This window comes from Crocodylus porosus, unplaced genomic scaffold (genome assembly GCF_001723895.1).
Source record: "Crocodylus porosus isolate Cpor-Errol unplaced genomic scaffold, CroPor_comp1, whole genome shotgun sequence".
In the NCBI taxonomy this organism is placed as follows: Eukaryota; Metazoa; Chordata; order Crocodylia; family Crocodylidae; genus Crocodylus; species Crocodylus porosus.
This window is the reverse complement of record NW_017728917.1, coordinates 2,432,304-2,459,783: the sequence shown is the minus strand read 5'-3', so window position 1 is coordinate 2,459,783 and position 27,480 is coordinate 2,432,304. Positions and strand designations below refer to the sequence as shown.

The window sequence follows — 27,480 nt, the reverse complement described above, 5'->3', positions numbered from 1 at the left end:
CCATAGCAACATGTTCCCTCATGATGCATTGCTCTGGCGATATCGTGGCGAAAAATAACTGTACGCCTCCAGCACAGTGCAGTATGGGCTGTTACAGTGCTGTCATTCAGTACTTCCAAAAGGCACGTTTAATTTTCAGATGAAAAAAAGTTACCCGAAATCCACATTTTTCTGTAATTTAAAATGAAGCACCACTATATAACTATATAGTGGTGTTTCATTTTAATCATGGAAAAATGTGGATTTCGGGTAACTTTTTTTCATCTGAAAATTGGGGATTTCTTTAGATCGGAGAAAACCAGGGTCGCTGATTATGATAAGGAATAGCTTGTCGAGTTAGATAGGTTTTCCTTACCTATTTATTTTTAGCTGAGGTATTGTGTTATGTTGGGACGTGGCAAAAAGGTATGATCCTCTACTGCTGGCAGAACTTCTGATTTTCAGAAGTGATGAGCAAACTAGCACTCCTGTGTAAAGTCAGGAGGGCCTTAAGTGCTCAGCATATCTGGAGATCTGTCCAAGGTGACTTCTTTGCCTTTACTTTGACGTTAGAAAAATCAAAACCCCTTGGCAGTCGATGCAGCTTGGTAGTGAAATGTAATGGGTGTCTTTTGTACCTGAACCAAAACTTGATGTGTTGGGTTTTTTTCGTTTTTGAAGTGCCTCTTTGCTATGCGTTGTCAAGATACGTAACTGCTGTATAAAGCAAAGCAAAAGTGAAAGCCCCATTCTGATGGGCCTCTCTGTCTCTCAGTGACAGGATAATAAGACAAAAAAAATCTTTCGCTCTTCATTCCTTTTGTGTTAAGAACTTACATTGACCCTCTGAATTCCCATCAGCAAGCTATGAATGGTCTGTACGAAAGGAGAACATCCTGTGTTTGAGAGATGTACAGACACTGCTGTGCAAATGCTACCATGCTGTGCTGTTCTGTTTTTGTTTCTTCATTTGTGTTGACTCCTAACATTACTGACATGATCCTGCCTATTTCATCTTTCTGGTTTATTTCTGATCCACAGCGAATGTCATATACTGCCATATTATGACATCAAGTGTTCTAATCCCAGCTCATCTGTCAAATAAAAATAGCATGGTCTTGATGAAAGGGCAAAGCAAAAGAATCTGTTGTGAGCATATGTATTGTACATATCAATATATTTACTTTTCCTGTAGACTGCATACCGCCAGTAAGAAAGAGTGTTCAAAAATCTGTTACTTGGTACACTATTCCACCTACAGTATAGCTTTTGCCTGCTTTCCAAAAAGGTAAGAAAAACATCTAGTTTTTTTATTACATTTTTGTTAAATGACATCAAATAGGGACATGTATCCGAACAAGGAACTACCCTACAAGTTGTTCACATTTTCATTATCAGCTGTTTTCATTATAAAGAAAAACTATAAAAAGGAAAATGTTGGGCCAAAATTTCAGGTGTTGTAAATTTGTATTGCTAAGTCTAAGAGCAACATGGTATTTATGTTGTTATCAATAGAGATGCATCAGCTTAAACCTCCTAAAAACCGGGTCCGTTCACTATAAATTGAACATGAACAAAATTCATCAAAAGTTAATTGCAGCAATTAGGTTTTGCAGCTGACAAGATGCTTTCTGAATCATTTTTAGCAACCTCACCTAGGTTGGCTGGGAGCATAAAAGTAATATAGAACATACATGAGGTTACTTATCTTTACACTAAAATAAGTAGGTGTTCTTCTAAACAGTTTGAATATCTTTTGCGCTGTAGCTGTTCCTAGTGGTTACTTTGGAACAAGCGTCTGTGAACAGTTTTGAGGGTTGTTTTTTGTGAAGCATTACTAACTTTGTGAGCATGAGAATTAATCTCACATTGGTGGAGTCCTATCAAACAAGTCTTGCATTTGACTTTTTTTTTTTTTTTTGGTGAAAAGAAATGCTGTTAATAAACCCTTTTTATTACTGAAATTTTGCGTGGGTGTTTGTGTTGTGTTTTTTGTCTTTTGACCACTGCTTTGTGACTTTGTCCAGAATCAAAAAGCATTTTCCTTATTATGAAATTACCACATATTTGGATCTGAAGAAAAATACTTTTAGGCTTTTAGTGCAATTTTTAGTGGGGCTGGTCTTCTGAACCAGAATATATGAGAATTTATATCATCAAAGCTAAAGATGGATAACAAGAACGTTGCTTGAATTTTGTGTCAGTGTCTTAAGGAAAAATCAGAGATAGGGGCCAAGATATTAATGTAAGCTGGCATAGCTGAATTGAAAATAAGTTTTAATTCCATTTGAAATTTCATTGACTCTTCACACCTGTTTTTATTCCATCTGAACCCATTCAGATAATGACCTGAAAGAGCTAAAGCAGAAAAGGTCTTTTTTTAACTATGAAGCTATATATGAATGCCAGAAAAGCAAAAAGCAGTTAAAAGAACATAGCCCATGAGGTCAGTAGTTGCTAACTTTGGGGGAAGGGGGCTGTGTCTGGAGGGGAGAAGGAGCGCATGAGATGCTGCTAATCAAATGAAAGGGATGTTGACAGGTACAGAGCAACCCTGGGGAGATCCAGTTGTCCAGGGAGGAACATTAGGAACGTAGAAGGTGAGTTGGTAGACATTGCAAATCTAGAAAGAAATTGCTTTTTTAAAAATCCCCACCTTTACAGTTATTTTGAAAAATAGTCACCAATGAGTTTTCCTCTTAAGTGCATGATAGACATTAATTGATTCATTCTTCTATGAACGTGTAAAGCAGAATTTTCAAAGCCCTGTGGACACCTGATTCCTGTTTAAAATCAGTGGATGTTCATGTCCCTTCAGCCAATTTGGAAATGTCAGCTGCACAGTTGCTGAGATCCCTTTATAGCTTGCATTTTTGTTTTAGTTAGGGCGATTATCTGTCTGGATGCTGTAACCTTGTGGTCCATTCTTCCAGAAAAAAAAATCTGTATTCCTTCAGATGCTCTATTAAAAGGAAACACAATGCTATCAGTGGGGGAAAATTTCAATATTTCTCAGAATGGATATGATTTTTACTTAGTAGCAGATCTGTTTGAGCACCGTAGTTAACGTGTTACTTGATTTGGCCAATTTCCACTACATAATCTATGGAAACGTGTATTTACAAGCCTTTTAAATTGTTTCTGGTGAATGACAAATAAGATCTCCTTGCTTTTAAAATGGATGAAAATGCAATGCTTGAAAAACTCAACACGATAGTTAAGGTAGGGAAGTTCAAATTGTCCATGACATGAATGAGGTGGGGAAGTAATAATTATTATTGTCAACTATGTAGTACTTTTATTTTAAAAAAGCAGAACCATTTTTGTGTTGTAGCAGCATCTCTCTTGTGTCATTTCCCCCTAGACTGTTTTTCAACATCGGTTCAGTTCAAAGTGGGGGGGTAAAAGCTGAGGCTTGAAAGAACTGGATCCATTTCCCTTCTCTGTTGCAGCTGCCTGTGTGACCATTGCAGTTGGTTTGTCTTTTCCTTTCTCTTTCCACAATAGCCCTGACTTTTGGGCTGGTCCCGTAATGGCTAGAGTTCCCTCTCATCCTTTATCTTTGGAGGTGACAAATGTGGGAAAACAAAATGAAGTGGCTTACTTCTTCTAGACCCAGGTAGTGATTGTTTGGGGCTGGTATGTCTGACCACCTATATGGTTCTTTCTCTCATACTTCATTGATAATCAGGAAAGAAACATTGGGTGCAAACAGTCTTTTGCATTATGGTAATAAGTTGATGGGTAATGGAGAAGTGCTAGTTCTTCTCAAAGCAAGAACCTCCTAGTAGTAGAGTTAGTTCCTTATTCTTAACCTATACATAGGATCAGGGTTGGGTGAACTGTGTTTCCTCTTTCCAATGTCACAGATTTTCTTAATTTGCCTTGATAAATTGTTACAGGAATGCTAGTACAGCCTATTGTGCATGCACTTGGTAAATTTTGGACAAGTACTTTTATCACAAAGAATTTAGTTTCTATGGTTTTAGATAAGCAAGTATTTTACTCCTTATCAGCAATACATTGTGCCCTAGTTTTTAATTAATTTATTTTAGTAGCATAGCTGTACCTGTAGTTCTCCATCATATAAAGTTCCTTTACTGGGGTACTTGTGAAAACAATGCAAATAGTCATTTTCGATCATTTGACTCTCTTTTTTCAGTGTCTCTTATGATTGTTTTCCAGGAATTAAGACATTTGGAGGGCTAGGTGTTCAACCTCTTCAACCTGCCAGAACAAGGAACAACGGTCTCAAGTAGCAGCAAGGGAAGTTTAGGTTAGAGACAAGGAAGAATTTTCCTGCTACGAAGGTAGTAAAACACTGGGACAGGTTACCCAGAGAGGTGGTGGAAGCTCCATCCTTGGGGGTTTTCAAAACCCGGCTCGACAAAGCTTTGGCTGGGATGATCTAGTGGGGGATGGTCCTCCTTTGAGCAGGGGGGGTGGACTAGAGGTGACCTGAGGTCCCTTCCAACCCTCATTTTCTATGATTCTACGTAAAGCAGTCTCTCTGTTGTCTTTGATGTTGTTGCACCAGCCTGTAGATTTAAATACTAGCAGCCTTTTAGCTGAGGTAGGTGTTGCAGCCGTCAGTTAAAAAGGGGTTAACAAAAAAGGAACTAAATCCTTCTTGTGAACCAGGTACCACAACTGAAACCTTCTAGAAGCTCCCTGCTCTTTGTTTAGATGTATTTTGGCTTCCGTCTTTGGTTTCTTTTCTGCTTTGGTTTGGGCCAAAAGTAGGCCTGCATTAATACTGAATTAATATGAAAATGCCAATCCGTGCATCTGTCTACAAGGGCAGCTTTGTTTCTCTAGCTTGGCTAAAAGCTGGGGGAGTTAGCTGTCATGCAAAGCAGGCCAGTTAGCACCAATGAGGCTGTTAAACACTTATAGTTGTATAAGAGTTACAGTAGCACAGCCTTAATCCAAAGCAAGGTTTCTCATATGTTGTAGGTGCGGTGTGGTGTTCTTCTTCAAGCAGATTTTCTTTTGCTTTACAAGTCATTTTTTGCTGAATAATAAATCTGTATGCAGAGAGATTTCTGGAGTGATTGCTAAGTATTTTAATCATTGGTGGTGTATGTGTGTAACCGCATGCTGGTAGACATTGTTGTGTAACATGGTCAGAACTTTCTTAGAGTGTATATGTACTTGCATAATTATTTCAAATTATGGAAGCCAAAAACAAAGCAGGTGTACTGCTGGCTACACAGCCAAATTAATCCAATACATATCCTGTCCTTAAGGAGTCCAATAACAGATGAGATGCCTACTAGATACAAAAACAGTTTTCCGCTTTGCCTTTCCTCCTTCTAGGTCTGATACACAGCCTCAGTTCCTAGCCAAATTGCCCAACAGGGACATCTTTTGAGGGCACTAAAACACTTCTAAGAAGCAGGCCCCAAATGGTTGAGTGAAAGCAGTCTCTAGGTTCCTTAACTCATTATGTCTCAAACTGTTTGGTACAGGATAGACAATTTTACCTCATTTTCCCTTGAAAACTATTTAGTTTCATCTGAAAAGCAGCGCTCAGCTTTTAACCTCCTCTCTTGACAGATTTTCCTTTCAGCGTCAGGTGAGCTGTAGAAGTGGGCAGTCAAAATGGATAAGTAACAGGGTATGACAGTCATCTCCACTCTGTGTTCATATTTTAGAACCGATGGACTGGAAAACGAAACCTTTAACATAGATCTATGCCATTATTTTAAGTCTTAGATGGGAGTGAAGGTAAGTAAACTGTGGTGACGCATCAAGTATGGAAATGTCAACTTTGCTTTCAAGTATGACAGACCCCTTTCTTCTGCCCTCTTTTCTCAAGCTGTAAAACAAAGGAACTTATTAGGGATGCAGGTTGTAGGCCAAAGAAATCAGAACTCTTGGCAGAGGTAATATCTTTTATTAGACCAACTAGATAGTTGCAAAAAAAATTCTTTATTTGCAAGCTTTTAGGCACACGCACCCTTTCTCAGGCATAGGTGAAAGATTGTAAAATTTCTCCCAGGTGGAAATGAAAATTCATATTTCACAGGAGAGCTGAGGGGTGGTAGAGGATCTCCTAGTTGGAAAAGTTCATTTTGTGCAAATTAGGCTCAAATAGAAGTTAGAGCAGTCTATTTATCTCGAAGCTGTCTGATGGCAAGCAGGATGTTGAATTATGCTTTCTTCTTGTTATGATGTTTCATATTTCACAGGAGGATGGGTGATGGAAGGCTCTCTTGGGCAAGGAATTTCTCTTGTGTTGGGGCTGCTCTGTGAGCATACAAATTTGGCTCAAAACAAAAGGCTGGAGCAGGGAGATCAGCTTTCAGGCTTCAACATCCTGAAAGCTAAGCCTCTCCACCCCCCTCCCACACACAAAGAGTTTAGTCTTTCTATAATTCTTAGACCAACATGGCTACAACATATATCGATAACAAAAGGACAGACACATTTCTGTGTCTAAATCTCAAATTTATTAATTTTGAATATTATTGTCACATAAATACTTTGTAGTGATTAACTATTCAACTGGTTGTGGATAGGTTTAAGGCGTTTTTATGTATACAAAATTTCTAGTCAGTTCGAGATTTTTTCAGTTGTATTTGTTAAATGGAAATATTTGAAAAATACCGTATAAGCACAATTTGTTGGGAGAGTGATTATTAATGGTGCACTTGAGCATTGTTTATTTAAGGTTTGGCTCCTACAGGTGTATTGATGGGTTTTGACTGATTATGAATCACCTGGTTGTCTCCTTCCTTGACCTGGATGATAATAATCCTTAACAATAGGGTTCTGCCTAGTGCAAATACTCCTGCTTGCTGATTGACAATCTCTCCTACTGTTTATCTTAAAGTTCACTCCATGTGAGCTTGAAAGCAATTACAAGGGTCTTGAGCATAAAGAATCATATAAAACATGAAACAATTGAACTTACGAAAAAATTCACTTTCTTATTTGAGCCAATACTAATAGATTTTTTTCAGCCCTTATCCATACCAAAATCTCAGTCTTCCAAAAATGCTGAGTGCCATCCACTTCTACTTTCAGGGAAGCTGCGCTCGTTCAACACCTTGTCAGATATAGTATCCAGGTTAGAAACTAATAGCATCCATGTGCAGTACTTTGGTTTTAAATCTTGTTTTTAACGACATTCTATTGCTAAACCTGACATTTTTCTGATGCTCCCTAGCTGATACTTCAACTGCTATTTGCAGTTGCTTCACACAGTGAAAGAAGGGCTAAGAAATAAATGGGAAACATATAGGGAGTCTATTTTCATTGCTGGTTCTTTCACACCCCACACACATTACCAAATGGTTTCACTGGACTAACTTATGCAGAGCAGGTGGCAAAAAGGAACTCTGTTGAAACATTAAAGAAAAATGTTACGTGCTTTTGGCAGAAGGTTGAAATAGAAATGATCTTGATCTACTACATGTGAATCTGAATCCAGAGCCTCTAAAGTCTGGGCTGGTGTATCAATATGATGCTTCCTTATCCTGTGGAAATTATGTGCTTCCATCATCACATGTGTTGCACCATATGCCAGGGGACAAATATATCCAACTCCCCCAGAAGAACAGCGCAAATCATGTGGAAATCAGTGGTGTGTTGCTCTCCCTTTATGCCATACTTCAGAGCCAAATGTGCATTTCTGTGACACAGAGAACATGCAGTCATCCAAAGGACCAAGAGAAATGGGAATCTACTCAGGCAGAATGCTTGAATGTATTTGCTCTATATTTAAAAACTACAAAAAGGCCTTAAGTTAAAACTGCCTCTTTAACACATTACTCTTTGTACACCAGTGTCTGTGTGATGTAGAGCAGATGCATGAGGAGTTGATGTGCATCTGTGACGCTGATTGTTATTAGAACTGCCTTGGAGAGTCTGGTAACCAGTAACGGTGGCAGCCAGTTCAGAACAAGGTAGGAGGTAAGGACAGGTGAATGCAGTTCCAGGAGAGATGTGTTGGAAGGGGGTACCTCTGCTCAAGAAAAAACAGCTACGTACCTTCCTAATCACCTGCTCACCCCCTTTAATGCAACTCAGTAGTGATCTTGAGAAAAAAACCCTATTTTACTAGGCATCAGATTTTCATGGTGATGAGTGTGGGTTACATGTATGGTGGGGAGGATTAATCTGCTCTGTTCTTTCTACCTTACAAGAGCTTTTGTGAATCTTCAGTACCTCTGCTCACTCTGTTCTTGCTCCTTTCCGTCACTGCTTCATTTCCTCCTCCGGACCAAATACCGTATTTATTCACATATCACACTCACTGTTTCCCTGCGAATTTGCGGTCAGAAATTGGGGTGCATGTCTTAAATGAGGAGATTGACTTTGAACAGCTTGGTTAAAAGGAAAAATCTTTTTTTCTTTGTTCTGCCTTCCAAAAACACAGTGCATTGTCTTGTTTGCAGGCATATGGTATGCAGATAAGTACAGTATTGTCATGGCATATGCAGCTTTTTCTGTTATGTGCTGAAGTATGTAGCTATTGGTTTCGCCCTTGATCCTGCAAATCTCTGCATAGTGAACAGTAGGAAGAAAAGAACTGATGCACTCCAAGTACAAGCAAAAGCTACGTACAGAATATGTGTTTCTAGGTATGTATATGGAGCCAATAACCATAATATCTTTCTATTTTTGTGTGAATATTCTCTTTCTTATACTCACATTCATCTGTGTTCTCAAGCTCGAATCACCGCACAGTATAAACCTTGAGAGATATGGCAAGTTCACTATTGCCTTTGTTACAATTTTTAATCCATTGAAATCCATTCTTTGCCCTTTTCAAAGAAAAAATTCTTTTTTACTTCCTAGATTCTACACATCCTTTCATTACCGGGTTTTTTCCTGAATAATATCACACAGTCCTAAACGATGTGGTTCCTAAATCCTGTGGCATCATGTTTTAAGGAAGGGGAATTTGGAAGGACAAGTTTTGTTTCCTATTTTAACACAGTGGCATAAACAACTGAAAAAGAGATCAATAAATAATTTGATGGAGTAGCTTAAATGTGTTGGTAACAGACAACAATGCCACTTATATTAAGTTTAAAATCTTTTTCAATATTATTTATTTTTCCCAGAAATGTTAACTTTTTTCATATCGCTGTATAGTATAATTCAATAAAGATAGCGCTCAGCTTTGCAGTTATGTGCCACACCATGGACCTCCATGGACGCATGTTTAATTTTCCTTTTTTCAGAATTCAAAGATAATTTTTATCCCTCTTATGATCTCCTCATACATTTTTTCTTGAGCTTTTTCTCAAGTACAAGCTAATAAGTTTCAAGTTCTCTATATATTTGACCCGTTTAAGCATCTCTAATGTGCATAAATTGATCAAGAGGTGCAAACAGGTCCCTTCCTGCATAATTTCGCTGATGGTGCTCCAGTACTTCTGCAGATTTCAGCTGGAAGTTGAAATGTGTTTGTTTAAGTATTTATTCCAAAAATTATTTCTATAGTACTGTGTATTCTGAAAGTCACAGCCCAGCTCCTTTTGCTGAGGCAGAGAAAGGTGATTCATAGTTAATACTGCACAGTGCAAGAGAGGGCACTTTAAAATATCTTGTTTAGGGTCTCTTTTACACACAAATTTTGAACTGACTGTGGTTAGAGGGTGTGTTTTTTCCCTTTCTTTTTTATTCAAAAGTGTTATGCTGATGCAACCTCTAGGGTACATACAGTAATACCACTTCGAATGGGCTATATAATAGTTAAGCTTATTCCCTTTCTGCCCAGGAGTTAAGCCATAATGGTCTAACCATTTCTGAACTGATAAAATGCTTTAATTTACAAGCCCTCATAAATAAGTTATAGAGGCATCTGTTACTGCTATGTAAGTATCATAGCAATGCCCGCTCTCATTTGTATTAGGGTAATTTTACTTGATATTTGAGGGAAATTCCTTTCAGGTGGGATTTCCAAACTGACATTTGGGAGTTAGAAACACATGTCCTATTGACTTTTAGTTCAAGTTGTGTCCCATACTCTCTTTGGCAGTTTTGAAATCTCATCTGTAGTTTTTACAGATGGTCCTCCAGTCTGGTGTTCCACCTAGGCAGCTAGAAAGCTTTAGACTTTAACATAGACTCTTAGAAATACAAGGCAGAAACAGCCCTCAGGGCTAGGTACAGACAGCTAAAAAGCCCAAGGCTGAATCAATTCTGACTTTGCAGGTTAGTCTAAGTTGTGCAGATTGAACTGATTAGCAAATGGACGGACATTCACTTTTGATTCAGGAAATGCAGCCACATGCCTGCAATGGCTCAAGCCAGAAGCCGGCGGGTACTCGAGCACTGCCAAAGGAAAGGGAAGACAGAAGCTCTCCCAGGCTCTTACCCCTCTCCGCTGGAGCAAAGGGGATGTGACCAGGCACCAGCCTGGAGCTAGCCTGCTGGAGGGTGGGGGATTTAAATCCCCTCCATGGCCCACACAGGATTCCAGCCCAGGGAGTGGGGACAGCTGCTGCCAGACTGAGAAGACGGGGTGGGGCAAAAGGTAGTGGCATTGAATTCATAAAAGCTTGAACAAGAATAGTCCTTCCTCTGAAGCGAGCATGTATTGAACACAGCACTTTGCAACCTCAAGCCCACAACAAAGAACAACCAAAACCCTTTGCCTAAGCTAAGATACAGCCCAGGAAAACACAGTGGGGAGCACACACAGCTTAGTCTAACTTAATATGGAATCTAATAAACCAAAAAGACATGACAAAGTCTTGCATAAATCTTATGTAATCCTGAGTGTTTCCTTACAGCCAAGTGTTCAGAGAGTCCTTGCTTACGAATTCTAGTCTCCCACCTTTTACAGGTTCTGCCTTATAATGTAAATGTAGTTCTCTGCTTCCTTTGGTCACACCAGCCCAAGCAGTCCGGGACACTCTCCTGTTCCCTTAGCTTCATCTCCAGCACGTACGTGTGACGATTGTGCCAGGTATTTGCCAACACCTCCCACCTCTCAGTCTGGTCCTGCAGGGCTTGGCTCTGTGCCCACAGGTGGCAGGGAACCAGCTCAGTTCCCCAGCCTTTTCCCCTCCCCCATGGTGCAGCTGAGGGGAATCACACCCACCACCTGCCCTTATCAAATGCTTGCAGCTCTCTGCTGTCTTTGGTCAAATCCAGCCAAGCAGTCCCTCTCCTGTTCCCTTAGCTCCATCTCTAGCACATACGTGTGATTATTGTGTCAGGTCTTTGCCAACACCTTCCACCTCTCAGTCTGGTCCTGCAGGGCCTAGAGGCAGCGCACTGAGCTGGGGAAGGGGGGATTAAAGCCCCTCCCAGACACCAGACCCCAGCAGGGGTTTGCCTAGGGGGTGCCGTCCCTCTCAAGCTGCTGCCCTACCCCTTCCTACCCCACGCCTCTGCCCCCTCCACTCGAGGTGGGAAAGGCCGGCAGGGGCTGCCACCCACCCCCAGCAAACCCGGCTGCGGTCCCCAGCCAGGTTTCCCACCCCCACCCCATTGTCAGCCAGCCCTCACTGCTCCAGCTAGAGAGCAGAGGGGCGGGCCCAGCCCTGCTTTCTGGAGCAGACAGCCCAGCCCAGCCCAGGGCTGAAAAGCATGCTGGGATGCTGGGGGACTCTGATTTAACTGAAACCGGGAAGGGGTCTGGGACAGAAGTTCTATAAACCAGTTTGACCTCAATCAGTTAAGTCTGTTACTACGTTCAACCAGGTTTTTCTTAAATCAGTTTCTGCCATTTCGAAACTGGGTTATGTGCACTGAACTTCTGTTCTGTTACATGTTTAAACCAGTTTCTGATCACTTGAACCGGTTTACACGTAACTTCTGCCCATAGCCCAGGAGGTCATCTAGGGTAACTCTTTGCTCAAGGCAGTATCATGCTTGTCTAAAACTTCCCAGGTGAATGTATGTCTAACCTGCATTTTAAAGTTCCTGTGACAAAGATTCTCCAGGCATGCTGTTTCTGTCCTAAACTCCCCTTTAAAATAAAAGTCTTTTTTTTGGATTTGACAACATACCTCCTCCCTCATACTTTTAATAATGATTTCTACTAATAGCAACTTTTCCCACCCTTTCTAAAGCTTTTAGTAAAGACCTGATTTCAATTGTGTATGTGACTCTGGCCCTAAACTAACATCTGTACTTTTCCAGTGTTGCCTGGTCTAAAAAAAACTGTCTGTGCCAGTAATGAAACAATAAATAACAGGGGAATTTCTAAAACCATAGGCACAATCCAGCTTCCATTGGAAACCATGGTATTATTTCCTTTGATTTCAGCCTTTTGGGATTGGGCCTCTTGGTATCTAAAGGCAACTAATTTTGATTGCATGTATTTACATAATTGCATGCTCCCCTGCTTACTTCTTTCTCATAGAAATGCCCACTCTCACTTGTATTAAAGTGGTTTTACTTGATATTTGAGGGAAATTGCTTTCAGGAAGGATGTTCACACTCATTTTATAACTCATTCATTCATGTATTATACTATACTATGTTTATTATGTGGAGAAGTAATGCAAATATCCGTATTTTACTATACACGGATTCTTTGCTTATCCAAAAGAATCTGAAGGAGCTTCCTATAGGACAAGTTTCAGACCTGTGAACAAAAATAATTTAGTGTTGACTATATTTAAATAAAAACAAACTGTAAAAAGCTTTTGGCTTTTTAAAGGAGATATTGCTATGTATACGTTTTTAATTTTCCTTTAAATCCAGTAGCTATATTAATATTACTATCGCACCTTATTACACTGTTTGATTTCCTTCCTTTGTCATTGTCTGTGTTTTTCCTCTCTTCTAGGAACTTTGAAAGAAGAGTATGCTGTATATCTTGCATAAATTGTCAGAGCCCTGTACTAGTTCTGCTACTGTTCTTTGGCCTAATAAACTCTTGGTAGTGCCAAGTTATCTCTCTGACTAATTTATCAGTCTTACATTCTCTCAGGGAGAATTTGTCAAATTCATAAATTGTAATATCAATGAAGAGACAAAGACTTTTGGCTCTTTTCTTCTATATATTTATAATTAATCTCCTTTTCTCATGCAGAGCGAATGTCACCTTGGTAGAACTAACTCTATACTATTCTCAAGTGGTAAAACTGAAAGATAGCCTTACATGTGCTTTTGATTTGTGTTAATAGGACTACTCAGCGGAGTAAAAGTGGCAAGAACAGAAAGTAAGACTGCAGTTCTGAGCTTAATTCCATTGAAGTCACTAGAGTAATGCCAATATAGAATTACATGAAAACTGGGAGCTCTCCTCAGTTTATTTTTTGAAAAAATTGCATTGAGAGGTATTACAATTTAATTTTTGAACTCTTAGGATTAATGGCCCCTTTATTATTACTAGCGGTGTAGTCAGAATAACAATATTGCATATAGCAGCAGCATTAACCAGATTCTAAGTTCAGGTGCATAGGAAATAGGACAGCATGACAGTTATTAGCAAATCCTAGAGAACCCTTTCTAACCCTGTGTGGTAGGTGCAGCTCATGGAGAGGTGGAAGAGAAGAGAGGTGAAGTGTCTCTTTAGACAGACAGAGAGAGCGCTAGCTGTGAAAGAAGATACCCTGCACAGAAAGTCTAGGGACAATTAAATTGCAGTCTGAACAGACATTTGTGTTGTGTTCTTGGCTTTTGAGCTGCCTTGAATATTAGCTTTGAGTATTTCCATTCTGTTGAGGATATGATGAGTTCTCCCACTGCATATGCTCAGAATTTTGTGATTTTTGGGTTTCCTATTACACACACACGCATCTATAGATATATATCTATATGTATATAAATAGATCTATTTATATCTAGATATAGATATATCTTTATATCCATAGATATCTATCTCTATAGATAGATAGATATATCTATATATGTATGTATATCTATGTATCTATATATGTGTTTACATCTATCTATATATCTAGATATAGATATAAATAGATCTCTTGATCTCCCTCTATGTGTGTGTGTGTGTGTGTGTGTGTATGTATGTATATATTTGAACTGGTAACTTAGAGAAGGAAGACTAACACTTTGAAGATCCAGTTTCTGAACTGCAAAAAAATCTATTTTACTCTACTGTTAATAGCATTTCTAAATTTGAAAAAACTGATTATGTTTTACTAGATTTTTCAAAATGTTATCGACTTTGAAACTATTCTTATTTTTTTTCAAATGGTGATAGTATTTTTAAAATGGGAAAAATTACACACACACACACACACACACACACACGGCCCAAGGTTTTCAGAGGCTTTTAACTTCTAAAAATCAAGACACTAACCATCTTTTTTTAATCTTGACAGTATGAACAGTAATTTATTCTGGTATGTTCTCATTACCTGTACCATAAATGTGTGTGTGTGTGTGTGTGTGTGTGTGTGTGTGTGTGTGTGGCCAAAGTATATGTGTGTGTGTGTGTGTGTGTGTGTGTGTGTGTGTGTGTGTGTGTGTGTGTGTGTGTGGCCAAAGTATATAAAAGTTCATTGTTGACTTTGAATATTACTTGATTTGCTTCCAGCCTGAATGTTGGTCATGATGCATTCTTGAGAACATATGGAATTTACAAATTCTAAGAAGTCCTTTCTTAGATGTACAGTGTCTAAGACATTGTGGTTTCACAACTCTGGCCGTGGCTGTTTGTAGTGTTTTTGGTTTTGATACAGATAACATTCTGTGGGGCTACTTGTGTCTGATAATTGAACATAACCCTACCTATGCTTTATATGCAATTTAATTGTGATTTTTAATTTAGGTTTTGCTTTATTATAAAGTCTAGCAGTCATGGACCAGCTTTCTAATACTAGCTGTCTTCAGTCACAATTCAGCAACTAACTCCTGTTGATCTACAGAAGGATATGTGCCTATCCTTCCAACCCTTGCACTACTCCGGGACCCGCTCCTCCAGCATGGGCCAGTGCTGACAGCAGGTCCCAAGCCTTGTTTATACCTAAGTGGGAGGGAAGATCAATAAATGGTTGGGTCATCTGTGCCCAGGTCCACCATGATGCATTTAGCAGTACAGGCAGTCCTCGACTTATGGTGTTTCGACTTATGGCGATTCGGACTTGTGGTGCTCTGCCGTTTACACCCATGCTATTACTTACGGCGCTGGATCCTTGCACTTAAGGGATTACAAGGAAATTTACAGTGAGAAAAAAAGGGCAGCAAAACAAACATCCCTGTATCCGTTTCTCAAAAAGCCGTCAAGTGACCCTAAGTCTCCCCAAAAAGCTCCCCAAAGAAGCCCTTCTGAATACCAGGACCCTGATGAAGGTGTTCCTTCACCTTCTGATTAAATAAAATGTTGTGTGATTAGTTACTGTATCACCCTGCTTAATCAATTTATATACAGCACACATTAGAAAGCTTTGTACTGTACAGTGTATATCATTTATAGTTGATTTTAAATATGGTGTTTATGGTCATTTCTATAAAAAGTTGGGCTTCAGGCCCTTGGTCAGGAATGTAACCTCCTATTATAACATTGTTTCTATGGGAAAATCAGATTCGACTTACAGTGCCTTTTCCAGGAGCATAACATTGCTGTAAGTGTGAGAACTGCCTGTAGTGTTTTTCCATTTTGGAAGTATTCAAAATCTCCAATTGGAGCTCCTTTGCATTGTGCCGAACAAACACACTAATGAGAAAGAAGTATTCTGTCCATGGTGTATTTTCAAGTTCAAACACATTGGATGAGAAATTCACACCCATCCCAAATCCTTTGCATTAGTTAAAGGAGCTAAAGCATTGTAAATGGTCTCTAAATTCCCAGGTTTGGGGATGATGGAAGCAGGGGCCCATTAGGAACTCACAGAGTTTATGACCAATTTTGCTAGCTCATAGGGCATGCTGCTTAACTGATAAAGGCTCCAGGATAACTGTGGGAGTCATACCAGACCTTGGAGCAGCCCAAGACTGACAGATGTGGCACAGTGCTGCCCTCGTACTCTCCTCTGTTCCCTTATCTTCTCGGCAGCACGTTCCAGTAGCTCAGTTTGCTTCAGTGCACTTACGCCAGTGAGGTATTTGGCCTGATCGCTCCTTGATTTTTACACCTGCTGCACATTTGGCTTTTTATTTCTTTCGTAAAAGTAGCCAGTAACAAACGACTAGTCAACATATGATTTATTTTCATTACGGTACTTCTGAAGCAAGTTGTAATTTTTCTTTTATTTATAATTCATCTTCATACCCTGTTGATTGAGTAAAAAAAAAATCCAGTAAGAAGCATTGCTACTGTACTGCTGAAAGGATATGAAAGGCACCAGAACCATCACATCTGTCACATAATGGAGGAAGGGAAGGACACTGAAATGAACTTGGTTATTTTGAGGACATCTAACAGCTGGCGTAAATGTAAGTAGTTTGGATTTGTGATGGAAAAGTATAGAAATGATAAGGTTAGGTGCAAAACCTGTATCAAATACGTGACTTAATTTCCCCTCTCAGATATGAGAGAGGCTCTCCTCATATCCATCACCGAAGCTAGCAGAACTGAACATATGTGGCAGTAAAGTGCAATCAATAAAAATCCCGCAAGCATATCTCAAGTAAGAACATTTCTTTTTTCCCCCTGCAGAGAAAAGCATCCTGCAACTCTTTAAACTGGTACAGAAATGTTGTTAGAGCAGATACCAAGTTTTCAGGCTTGTGGCTGAGATTATGGGAAAGGCAAGGGTGGTTTTTCTGTACTGTATATAGCTGCATCTCACTGACCTATGACTTCTATTCAGCTGCTGCCTGGAACAAACAACAACAAAGAAACTGTAGACTTTTCTCCATGTGTTTGGGTATGGAAAAGGGAGAAATTTATTCTAAACTTCCTGAATACTCTCTGCTGTTGGGGATTTAACCTGGGATAAAAACTGAGCTAACTTAAAGTCTTCTCTTATTTCAAGTGTGCTCGCCTAACAGTAAGAAAGAATTCTTTATGTACGGTGGCATAGAGCTTCTTTATTTTTGCCCAGTGGGCAGACGATTATATTTTAACTTTAGAGAAGTTGTGCTTATGTAACATTTGCATCTTACTGCTTATTTCATCATAGATACGCATATTGGAGGTGTCTTGTGTGGAGAGCTATTCTTTGTGCTTTCCTTAGGATATATGGAGGTCATCATAAATGTATGTAGATTCCTCCACAGGTGTTTTATCCCTCTGATTACTTAGGGTATTATTACTCATCATCACTTATGTGGAAAGACTGAGGGAACTGGGCTTATTTAGTTTAGAGAAAAGGAAACTGAGAGGGGATTTAATAGCATCCTTCAACTACCTGAAGCGGGGTTCAAAAGAAGATGGAGCTGGATTGTTCTCAGCGGTGGCAGATGACAGGACAAGGAGCAATGGGCTCACGTTGCAGCAAGGGAAGTTTAGGTTAGGTGATATTAGGAAGAATTGTCTCACTAGGAGGGTAGTAAAACACGGGAACAGGTTAGCCAGTGAGGTGGTAGAAGCTCCATCATTGGAGGTTTTCAAAACCCAGCTAGACAGACCTTTGGCTGGGATGATCTAGTTGGGGGTGGTCCTGCTTTGAGCAGGGGGTTGGACTAGACGTGACATCCTGAGGCCCCTGCCAACTCGAACTTTCTATAATTCTATCAGAATGTTCCAAGATGCATTTATCTAAGATGCAGTTTTAGTAATCTGAGGAAGGAATATGTACTTCTAGTTTAAGTCTTTTTAATATTATTATTATTTATTCCATTGTTTTAAATGAAATTGACAAATTATCTGCATTGTAAGATTTTACTGAATTTCTTACCTCTGCAAATTCACTTTAACTGTATCCTGGACAGATCACCTCTGACATAGATGAAACCCCATTTAATCTTTGATGCTACTTGACACTGTAGGTGAGGCTTCTATGAACTGCCTATGCCAGTGGAGTCGGGTTTGATCTGAAGCGTACAGAAATTGACAGAAGGGTTTTTTTTAATGAATTCATTGGATTTTAGATGAGGATGTTTGGCTTACAGCTACTGAGAAATGGACTTGGACAACAACTTCTATTTAATATGAACTATCTTATGTCCTTTTTGATGATTTTCAGTTTCTGATTTTGAACTGGTAACTTAGAGAAGGAAGACTAACACTTTGAAGATCCAGTTTCTGAACTGCAAAAAAATGTATTTTTACTCTACTGTTAATAGGATTTCTAAATTTGAAAAAACTGATTATGTTTTGCTAGATTTTTCAAAATGTTATCAACTTTGAAACTATTATTTTTTTCAAATGGTGGTAGTATTTTTAAAATGGGAAAAATTAAAAGAAAATTTATTTTCCTCCTCACTTTCTTAATTTTATTTTTAGAAACTGTAAAGCTGACTATTTGCATTTTTGAACTTCTAAAACTCTCTGTGAAGTTCATTCAAACCAGTCTGCTGTGATTTGAGTGTGATAAGGGCCCTATTGCACATTGGACTTTGAGTTGCCCAAATGTTGATTGGTGTTAGTGGTAGTTTGAGTTTGGAGCAGTCACAACTATAAATGCTCAAAACCTTCTCTGACTGTTCTGAGCAGGGCTCTGACTAGGAACATGATTTGTCATTACTGAGCTGGTGAGCTAAAACAGGATCCCTGCTTGATGTGGGGGTATGTGAGGTATGGGTGGTAGGGAGTGGGAACATGAAATTTGGAGGCAGAGAATTAATGGATGGGGTGGGTAATAAAATGGAAGGTAGAAAGGAAATGGCTTGGGGAAGTGATGGACGCCAGCCACTGAAGGATAAAATACAAAGAAGTAAAAATAATGACAAAAATAAGATGACTTTTAAAAAAGAAGAATTTAAAAAGAAATAAAGAACTTAATTAAAGAAGGTCTCATGTTTTAATAAATTGGGATTTGGGATTGGAGTATGGGGGGTACTAGTTGTGCTTCCTGGGATGGCTGGGAGGTGGGAGAAGTGAAGGAAGGCACTTTTGGGGGAGCTAATGCCCATGCCCCAGCAAGGAAAGGCCAGCTCATAGGGACCCAGTCCAGCTCCTTACCTTGCTCCCCACTCACCCCATAGTCCTCACTTCTGGACCTGTCCATGCTCTGCAACCTGGCTAGTTAGCATGTGCTCTGAAGGTTGTTTGCATGAGGCTGTGCCCCTGGCGGTGGGAAGATCACACTCCTAGGGGCAGGAGGGGGAGTTACACTTGGTGCCCCCCAGGCAATAGAGTTTAGGGTGTGGAAAATTTGTTCACACAGGACAGGAGGGTGGGGGAGGGGACACTGCATTCTGGGATACTGGAGGACTGCAACTTAGGTCATTTGCCTGTGGGGAGTGGCCACACCTTAATGGAGCACAAGTTAGGTAACATGGATAAGAGAAACCTCCCCTGGAGTGGCATAACTTTAAGCCACCTAAACTGTACTTAAAACTAGTTTTAAGTGTTAATGTATAGACAATCCAGTCATTAACATCTCCAGGAGTTGCCTAAAATTAATGCGTAACAAGGCCCTAATGTTGACAATTCATTCCAAAAGGGGCGACTGTGTGCATTTTTGCCCTTCATGTACAGGATATCAGTCTTAAGTCTTTTATAGTCCTGTTTTTAATGGGATTATTCACAGGTTTAAAATTAAGCAAGTGTGTAATGTTTCTTGGAAAGGGAATAACTGCAGTGCCTTAACAGAAAGGATATTATTTGCAGAGAAACTGAAAATAGAGCAAACAACAGAGCTCCAAAAGCCCAAAACTTAATAGAGCTAAACATCCAGGAAAGCATGCACTAAGTAGTGATGTGAGTAACATACATACATACATACATATATATATCTGTATACATACATACATACATATATACATATATGTCCCAAGAGAGATATGTGTGTGTATCCATGTAATGTTCCATGTGCACAAATTGTCAAGCTCAGTGCATTGCTTTTATCCTGAAATGCTGCATTAGTCATTTTTTTTCTATACATAAAATGGACATAATTTACTTTCACATGTGCATACCTGTTTCTGCAGGTTTCTGTGAAAGCCACTTTGTAAATAAAAGAATGCCAGTCTGAGATGAGGTAGGTTTGAAACCCTGTCAATGCACTCAGCAAAACTTGAATGCATATCAAGAATGCTGACATAGATGTTTACATTTTGATAGATGTCTTTCCATCTTGTGACAGGGACAGACAAAATGCACTTATTCTGGCTTCAGATTGCTGCCTAGAAGCTAGCTGGTCATTCTGCGGTGTTAGTATAAGCATTGTTAGAGTAACTGTTGAACATACTAGCTCCTGTAATATAAGGCCGTAGCCAAGACCCTGGCAGTATTCTTCATTTATATTTCTGCAGATGTCATCTACTTCAAGCTGTAAAAATAAAAACCTATTTATGTTGCCAGGGGTGAAAAAAAGAAGATGAGCTAAAATGTGTTTGGATAAAATAATGTAATGCACTGCCTAGAGATGAACTGCTCATAATTCAGATCTAATCCGGACGTTGAGCAACCAAATTCATGATCTGCTTATGTCCAGCACATATTCTTGTCATTTGCAATGACCCATTAGCAAAACCTGATGGATCTAGTCACCACAGATCTGTTCAGGAGCAACCTGTGCTGATATATATAACTGCTAAAGTAGCGTCCATTCTTGCAGCTACTTACATAGGGAACAGAAATGGAGCACTTTAGCCATCTTCCATGGCTGTGATTTTTCCTTGGGCTGTTTTTAGCTGAAACTGATAACAGGTGCATACTAGTTGCTCTTACTTGCCTCAGCACAAATGTAGTTGTTTAACAATGTTAGGGTACCTTCCTGCACTCCCTGTTCCACTGCCATAATTGAGGATCTGGTGTCTAATAATTGTGTAATAAATTCTATCTAATGTAAATGCACAGAATTGGTTTGAAAACCATTAACGCTGGGCTTTATAAACAGCAAGAAACGAAAAATCTATACTACTAAAACAGTAATGCATTGAACTACAAAGTGGCCAATAGAGGATTGAAGGGAAAAAGAGTGGCTGTCAGAAGAAAAGGATACAATAGCTGTGGTACATCTCCTGTTCCCAAGCTTTTGCAATAGCTGTGACAATCTGAGAAAGGCAGTTGCATTTGAAGCCAAATTGTGGGGTATTTAAGTGAAAACATCTGAGGTGGGCCTTGTATTAAATGTTGACAACATTTGTTCTTTTATCCCAAGTTTCGTTTTTTGTGGTGTTTTCGAGACAAGTGGCAAGGAATGGAGTTTCTCTAAAATTTTTGTCCTGACCAACTAGGGAATATTTATATGAAATGGTGTTGAGATACAGATGAGTGTGTGGTGGTTTTTCAGTTTTTCTATTTTTTTCCCCCTACTTTAAGATAAAATAATACTGTAGGATGAAGAAGCAGCCTATTTTAGCTAGAGATAGATAGATCAACTGAATAGAGACCATATTTGTGCAGCACTGGCGTGGCTGTTTTGCAGCAAATCAAAACATGGCTTATAAGGAATTGATCTTCTTCCTTCTCTCTGTTTCTCTCTTATTGCAAAATGTGTGACTGTCTCATACCAGAGAACAACTCGGAAAATACATTTTCTGTTTCTTTTTTGTCCGAAGCCAAAAAGGTGCATATCTTTTTTTCTGAGCAACATTAGGTAAATGAGGGGGGGAAAGCAATATTTTAATCATAAAAGTATGCTTTTGAGGTTTTTTGAGGGTTTATGCTGAATAAGTGATTCTTATATAAGTCTCATCTTCATAACCAAAGACTGTGCTAACATTAGAAAATATTGAAAAGTTGGGTAAAATAGCTAAACATTGCAAACATAGGAACAGCCATTATTATACAACATAATACAATGAACACAACACAAAAGTGGGGGGATCTATTTTTTGGATCAAATTTGCTTTCAGATACCCCTGGTAACCCACTGTATAGTGTGAGGTTTTACAGCCTTACCTGTGAGCAGAATTTGGCATTCTGTCTAATATGCTATCTGTTCTTGCTGTTCAATAAAGAAAATGAACAGTTGCCATAGTTACTGCCACTTGACAAGATGCCTATCATGTCTCTGGGATAAAGAGGCTCATATTAAATCAACGCTCTTTCTAATATCAGATGTACACTTTTAAGAGTTTTTTGAAATCAGGACTTTCTGCAGCAGACTAGAAATTTGACAGCAAAATTGTAACGTGTAAGCATGCAGATCGAAATGTAATTTGATTAGGTTCGCCGTATTAGAGCTGCTTGAATTATATAGCATGAATAAGTTATCCAGTGAACATAGGCAGCCAAGGTTCTTTAGGCATCTTTGTGTTTTGTGAACCAGCCCTGTTCATGTATTTGTCAAAAAGTTTGAGCAAGCAGTTGCCAGTCTGTGGGTTGCTTACTTTGTGCTACGTGCTGCAGGATGCGTCCTGTGGGTTTTGCTTACTGTTGAGCTACCAGCTATTGCCAATATCCTTGTCTATGTTCAGAATAGGTGCTCTCTAAATATTTCTTCACGCACGAATATACTTGTACAGACAGCCATAGCTGGGATCATGCCTGAATTGCCCAGTAGCCCCAAATTTAATATGATCTTTCTGAGCTTTTTGTTTCAGTATTAGATGAACTGTATAGGTAAATGTGTTTCTGGTGTGTCCAATCTTGCAAAACAGGGCACTAAAACAATGTTTCCCCTATTTGATAAGAGCTTATGATCTGATATACTAAAATATTCTCTTGAAATATTTTTATACCCCTTTTTGGGACTTATACCATTAAGATGATCAGCCTGCTAACTCTCAAAGGCCTCATGTGGCTTCCATTGAACTCATTGACAAAACTGCTCTCCATTTAATGAATGGGATTTAACAGAGGGGCCATGCTGTTGTCAAGACACACAACAGTGGTGCTCCACCTTTTGGCCCCGTGGGCTGGACCCCATACATGGGGTCAGCACACAGTGGTCATCCCATGTGCTGCCCTGACCCTGCGCTCTGAATCTGGCCTCACACCAGTGATTTAACACTGAAGGCCATGTCATGTGGCCCATGGGGCTCTCCGCTGTTCTGGAAATTTGGTAGCAGGGGAGTGGCAACCAGTGTTGCAACTGCTCCCCTGCTGCCAAATTTCAGTTCTCATGGGGAGCTCCACTAGCCAGCAACAGCTCTGCAAGCAGGATCTGGCCTGTAGGTCAGAGGTTGAGTACCACTAGCTTAGAGGAGATGAGATTGGACTGTGGTGCTGCTGTACTGCCCAGATTCCCAGTTCTGGTTACAGCCACCTGAGGCTGCTAGCAGCCAGCATGATTTACAGCAAACAGTAGGCTAACTAATCTACACCTAGTCACTTCAGCATCCCAGAAATATTAAGGTGAGCTTTTCAGGACCCCTGTAAAATCTCCTCTGCTTTGTGCTCAGATCCACCCCCACCCTGTATGTAACCCATTATTTATGTTATTTTGAAAAGCCTCTGCCTTTAACTATTCCACTAGACTTGGATAAAAAGCATTTGGATTATGAAAGAAGTACACTACATAGAACATATATGGGCTGTGAGATGTTATTCTTTATTTGTATCGTGTTGGTATCTAGCAGTGCTAGCCATGGACAGGACACCATAGTGTTTGGTCTTGTATCATCATAGTGTCTAGAATCAGAAGGGACCTAAACAGATCATCGGGTCCTACCACCTGCCCCAGGCAGGAATGGGTGCTGGGATCATATCACCCCAGCCAAATATGTGTTCCTCTTGAAGGCCCCCAAGGTAGGAGAGAGCACCACCTCACTTGGGAGCCCATTCCAGAGCCTGGCAGCCCTAACTGTAAAGTAGTACCTCCTGATGTCCAGCCTGAACCTGCTCTCTAACAATTTGTGGCCATTATTCCTAGTAACCCCGGGTGGGGAACAGAGCTTCTCCCAATTCCTGCTGGTCCCCCCGGTGAGTTTGTAAATGGCCACCACTGTATGAATGCAGAATAAAAATATGGTCACTATTCTAAAAACTTACCTTCTGAATAAGTACTCCCTGCAGCCACTAGGTGAAATGCCTTTTTTCATCCAGCCTTTCTTAAGACTATCCAAGCAAAGGCTGTTTAAAGAAGGGGATGAACCAAGTAAGACTCAGTTAGTTATAGGACACTATGCTGTATATATTCAATATTGCTTATGTAATCATCTTAACGGCACAGAATTACAATCACATGGAATATGTGCTTTCTCACTGTTAAGAACCCAGGATTTGTTTCTCTGCAGTAGGGAGCTTTTGTTCACCTTGTCACTCACATTCTGAATGATAGCTTCAGATTTGCAGTTATGTCTAGCATTTGTCCCCTTTGCCTGGCTTTTTATTGTCATTTGGATTATATGCAATGTTTATTGGTTTACTTAAGGATTTGCGTGATGGAGAGATTGCAGTGTCTTATTGCCATTTATAGTTCGTTGGAGGCATAAGTTAATCCAGTCTCCAGATCCCCTGAAATTCGCAAAAGCTTATACAGTATAATGGTGGAGTCAGTCCCTGTATCCAAGAATCAATTTGTGTGTTTCCAAACTTTGGGAAAGGCTGAATCCAGTTGTGAATTTGCTCTGTAGTTCTGCAAGAGCCAAGGATTTTTTTTGGGGGGGGTGATATATTTTTTCAGAGCAACTGCATAGTTGGGATAAAGTTCTTGTATTGGTTGATACTAACTAAGGAGCTACTAACTCAATCTAGATCAGATTCTGCTCGCATATTAAACTGTGCAAATCCTTTAAAGAAGTCAGTGGGGCTATTCTCAAATTGAGGTGTTAGTGGGAGCACACGGAGCAATGGGAGCAAAACTGGCAGAGACAGATCCTTGCTTACAATTACTAAAAAGGAAAAGATCCATGTACGCTGACATAGCATAAAACTAGTGACTGAACATGATAAATAATATGATCTCAACTGAACTCTCCCGCATTGTATGAGCTTAAGACGTCAACAAACTCTCAGGCTAGTGCAGCTGATGAAAACACCTGCATGGCATTTGCATTTTCTTGGTATTATTAAGTCAGCTGATTAATTAGGAAAAAATAAAACCCACACTTTTTCCATCTCTTTTGTTTTGTAATAAAACAAAAAACTAAACTTATATTTATTGAAAGTAGGTATTAATAATCAAATGACTGCTATACACAGATATTTTCTAACAGTGCCTTTACCCATGCTTCTGCTTGGGTCAAAGAACTAGGACAAGGGATTTGCACTTAGCACCAGGTGCAGGACTATGATAAGGTAAAGGCAAGAGGATGCTATTTAGGCAGAATGTGGGAAATATCCTGTAAAATTAAAAAAGGGAAAAAGTTCCAACAGTATGATACTCTGTAGCCAGGCATGAGGGGATAATATGTTAGGGGAAGTCAGAAAAAAAATGATGGAGTGATATGACATGAAACTAGAAAGCCCTATTTATGACTGTCGGTAGAACAAGAACAAACTTAATAACATATAGGAGAGAAATGCAACAAAATAAAATAGAAGGCACAATATAATGATGAACGTGGGGGCAGACAGGTAGGGAGCAATGTGCAACAGAAAGAGCACGTCTGCATGAAACAGGAGCTGACTAATTAGCTCTGCAGTAAAGTCTCAACATCTACATGTGCAGCCCTAGTAGGGCACAGTAAACTAATAAATGCTAGCATAGGATAATACTTGTAAACACAAGTACTATCCTGCGGTGGAGTTATTTAGTGCACTGCAGCACATGTGTAGATGCTGACAGGACTGGCTGGGCACAAGGGTGCTCTAGTCTGGGGGCTGCCTGCCAGCTAGTGCCGCACTGAAGCACACTCATGCCGCAGCCAGACTCTGCAGCACTCCTAGCTGAGTTGGAGCAGCCCCGGGCAGGGAGGCTTACCTCTGGGGTGCCCTGCCAACTGGGGCTGCTCTAACCCAGATCAACATGCTGTGGTCCCAGTCTCGTGTATACACAGTGCCTGGGAGCAATAAACTGCAGCTCAGACTGCAACAAAGTTTATTGCTTTGTATTAATGGGATGTGTAGATGCACCCAAAGAGTCCAAAAGGAATTATTTTATGCTAGTGTTGATCTGAGGTTTCTATTTAGACACCTTGGTCTATCCTTTAGATCATACCTAATCACCAACCAGCATGTAAATTGTTTTCATGCTTGGCTTGAAATCAGAAGGTCCCAGCGTAGCTTCCCTTCCAGGTAAAATCATAACAGCAACATCTATGAATGACCCTGTTTTAAAAGCGGGACCGTAATTTGCAACTGTTACCTTTCAGGTCAACAGGACTGAAGTCAGAGAAATCTAGAGGCAGTTTAGATTAATAAGATTTTCTGTGATTTATATTTTAATTAAAGGCAGATTTTTTAAAAAGTGAAATTATGCCAATTGGCTTTGTTTCCTTTTTGGAATAGCAATGAAGAGATGAGGAAACACACTTTCTAAGATCCTCATTTCTGAAATAGTTCTTTGATTCTTTCCAAGCTCAAGTGGAGCACACTGGGTATAGCTACCTCTGAGGTTTCATACCGCGGCTTTGCTGCTCATCAGGGAACCAAACTCCTTATGCTCCCTTATTCCCTTATCCATTTGTGCCAGTCAACCAGCACCTGGCCCTGATACTTTAAAACTGTCACACACTGAGACAGTTTCCAAGCAGAGGCACACTAATAAGTACCATGAATTTTCCTCACTCGAAACCTCACTTTCCAATTAGCCTTCAGTTCAGCAAAATCTCTTGTGCCTTACCCCCTGAAAGAGTACCGGTTTATTTTTGTTCCAGGTACCACCCAGAGCTATAGGCACCTACAAACATGCCAGCTTTCAGCAGAAGCCTATGCTTCCTTAAATCTGCTGGATTAGGCCTTCCATTGTGCTTCACTTCATACCATTTTTTACTCAAGCAACATTAGGATATAATTAGCCAAATTAACAATCATAGTAATGACAGCAAGCTTTGGCTTTGTATCATAAGAGGCTTATTTTGTAACATCTCTGAGCAGCACTTGGTATAAATTTTTCTTAGAGGACTAGATATCTTTGGAGATGGAACAAAGTGCACAGCAGTGATGTACTTTAGAGCTGCATAGAAACGGTGGTATCTCATCAATCAGAACCAGCATTGTAAACAATAAAGAGGCCAGGCAACAAATGTTTTTCGCTGCTGTTCCTGGTCCAAAACGTTTGTACACAGAGAAATGTCATTTTCCTTCAATTTCATTTCATCAGGAATCACCAGATATTCTCACCATTTGAAAAGCACAGGACGACTTCATTGTACCCACTAACATCCCAAATAAGTCCTATTGTTATAACAAGTGCGTGGTCCTTGTACCTGTGCTTCTTATGAGTGTGAGATTTTGCCAAAATCAAGTTTTACTTCTCTGTCTCTGTTTGAAATCCACCGGGCTATATTGTTGGATATTCCCTCATTCACACCACTTTAGGTAAGAATATTTAATTGGCTGTAGAATGAAAATAAGACAGAGAGGACACTGATGTAGTGAAGCAGAATATTTGAAAAGCTGTAGAGGTATGTTTTTTCTCTAATTTCCCGTACGCAAGTGTTCTTCGAAACGTAAGATTCCACAGCAACTGAACGGGGATCTATATAAAGAACTCAAATCCTATAGCAAAAAATTCT

At 39.8% G+C, this 27,480-nt stretch overlaps 1 protein-coding gene across 3 annotated transcripts in view; it reads left to right on the top strand.

The window, feature by feature from the left end:
- Positions 1-27,480, top strand: part of GRM7 (glutamate metabotropic receptor 7) — a 532,223-nt gene that overhangs the window by 479,030 nt on the left and 25,713 nt on the right. For 2 of the 3 annotated variants that reach the window (XM_019536596.1, XM_019536594.1), the window contains one exon: positions 1,175-1,267. The exons of the other annotated variant lie outside the window; for it this stretch is intronic. In XM_019536596.1, the coding sequence (XP_019392141.1) occupies positions 1,175-1,245 (71 nt within the window). In that variant the 3' untranslated portion in view covers positions 1,246-1,267. The remainder of the gene's footprint in view (positions 1-1,174; positions 1,268-27,480) is intronic. 3 annotated transcript variants of the gene reach the window in all.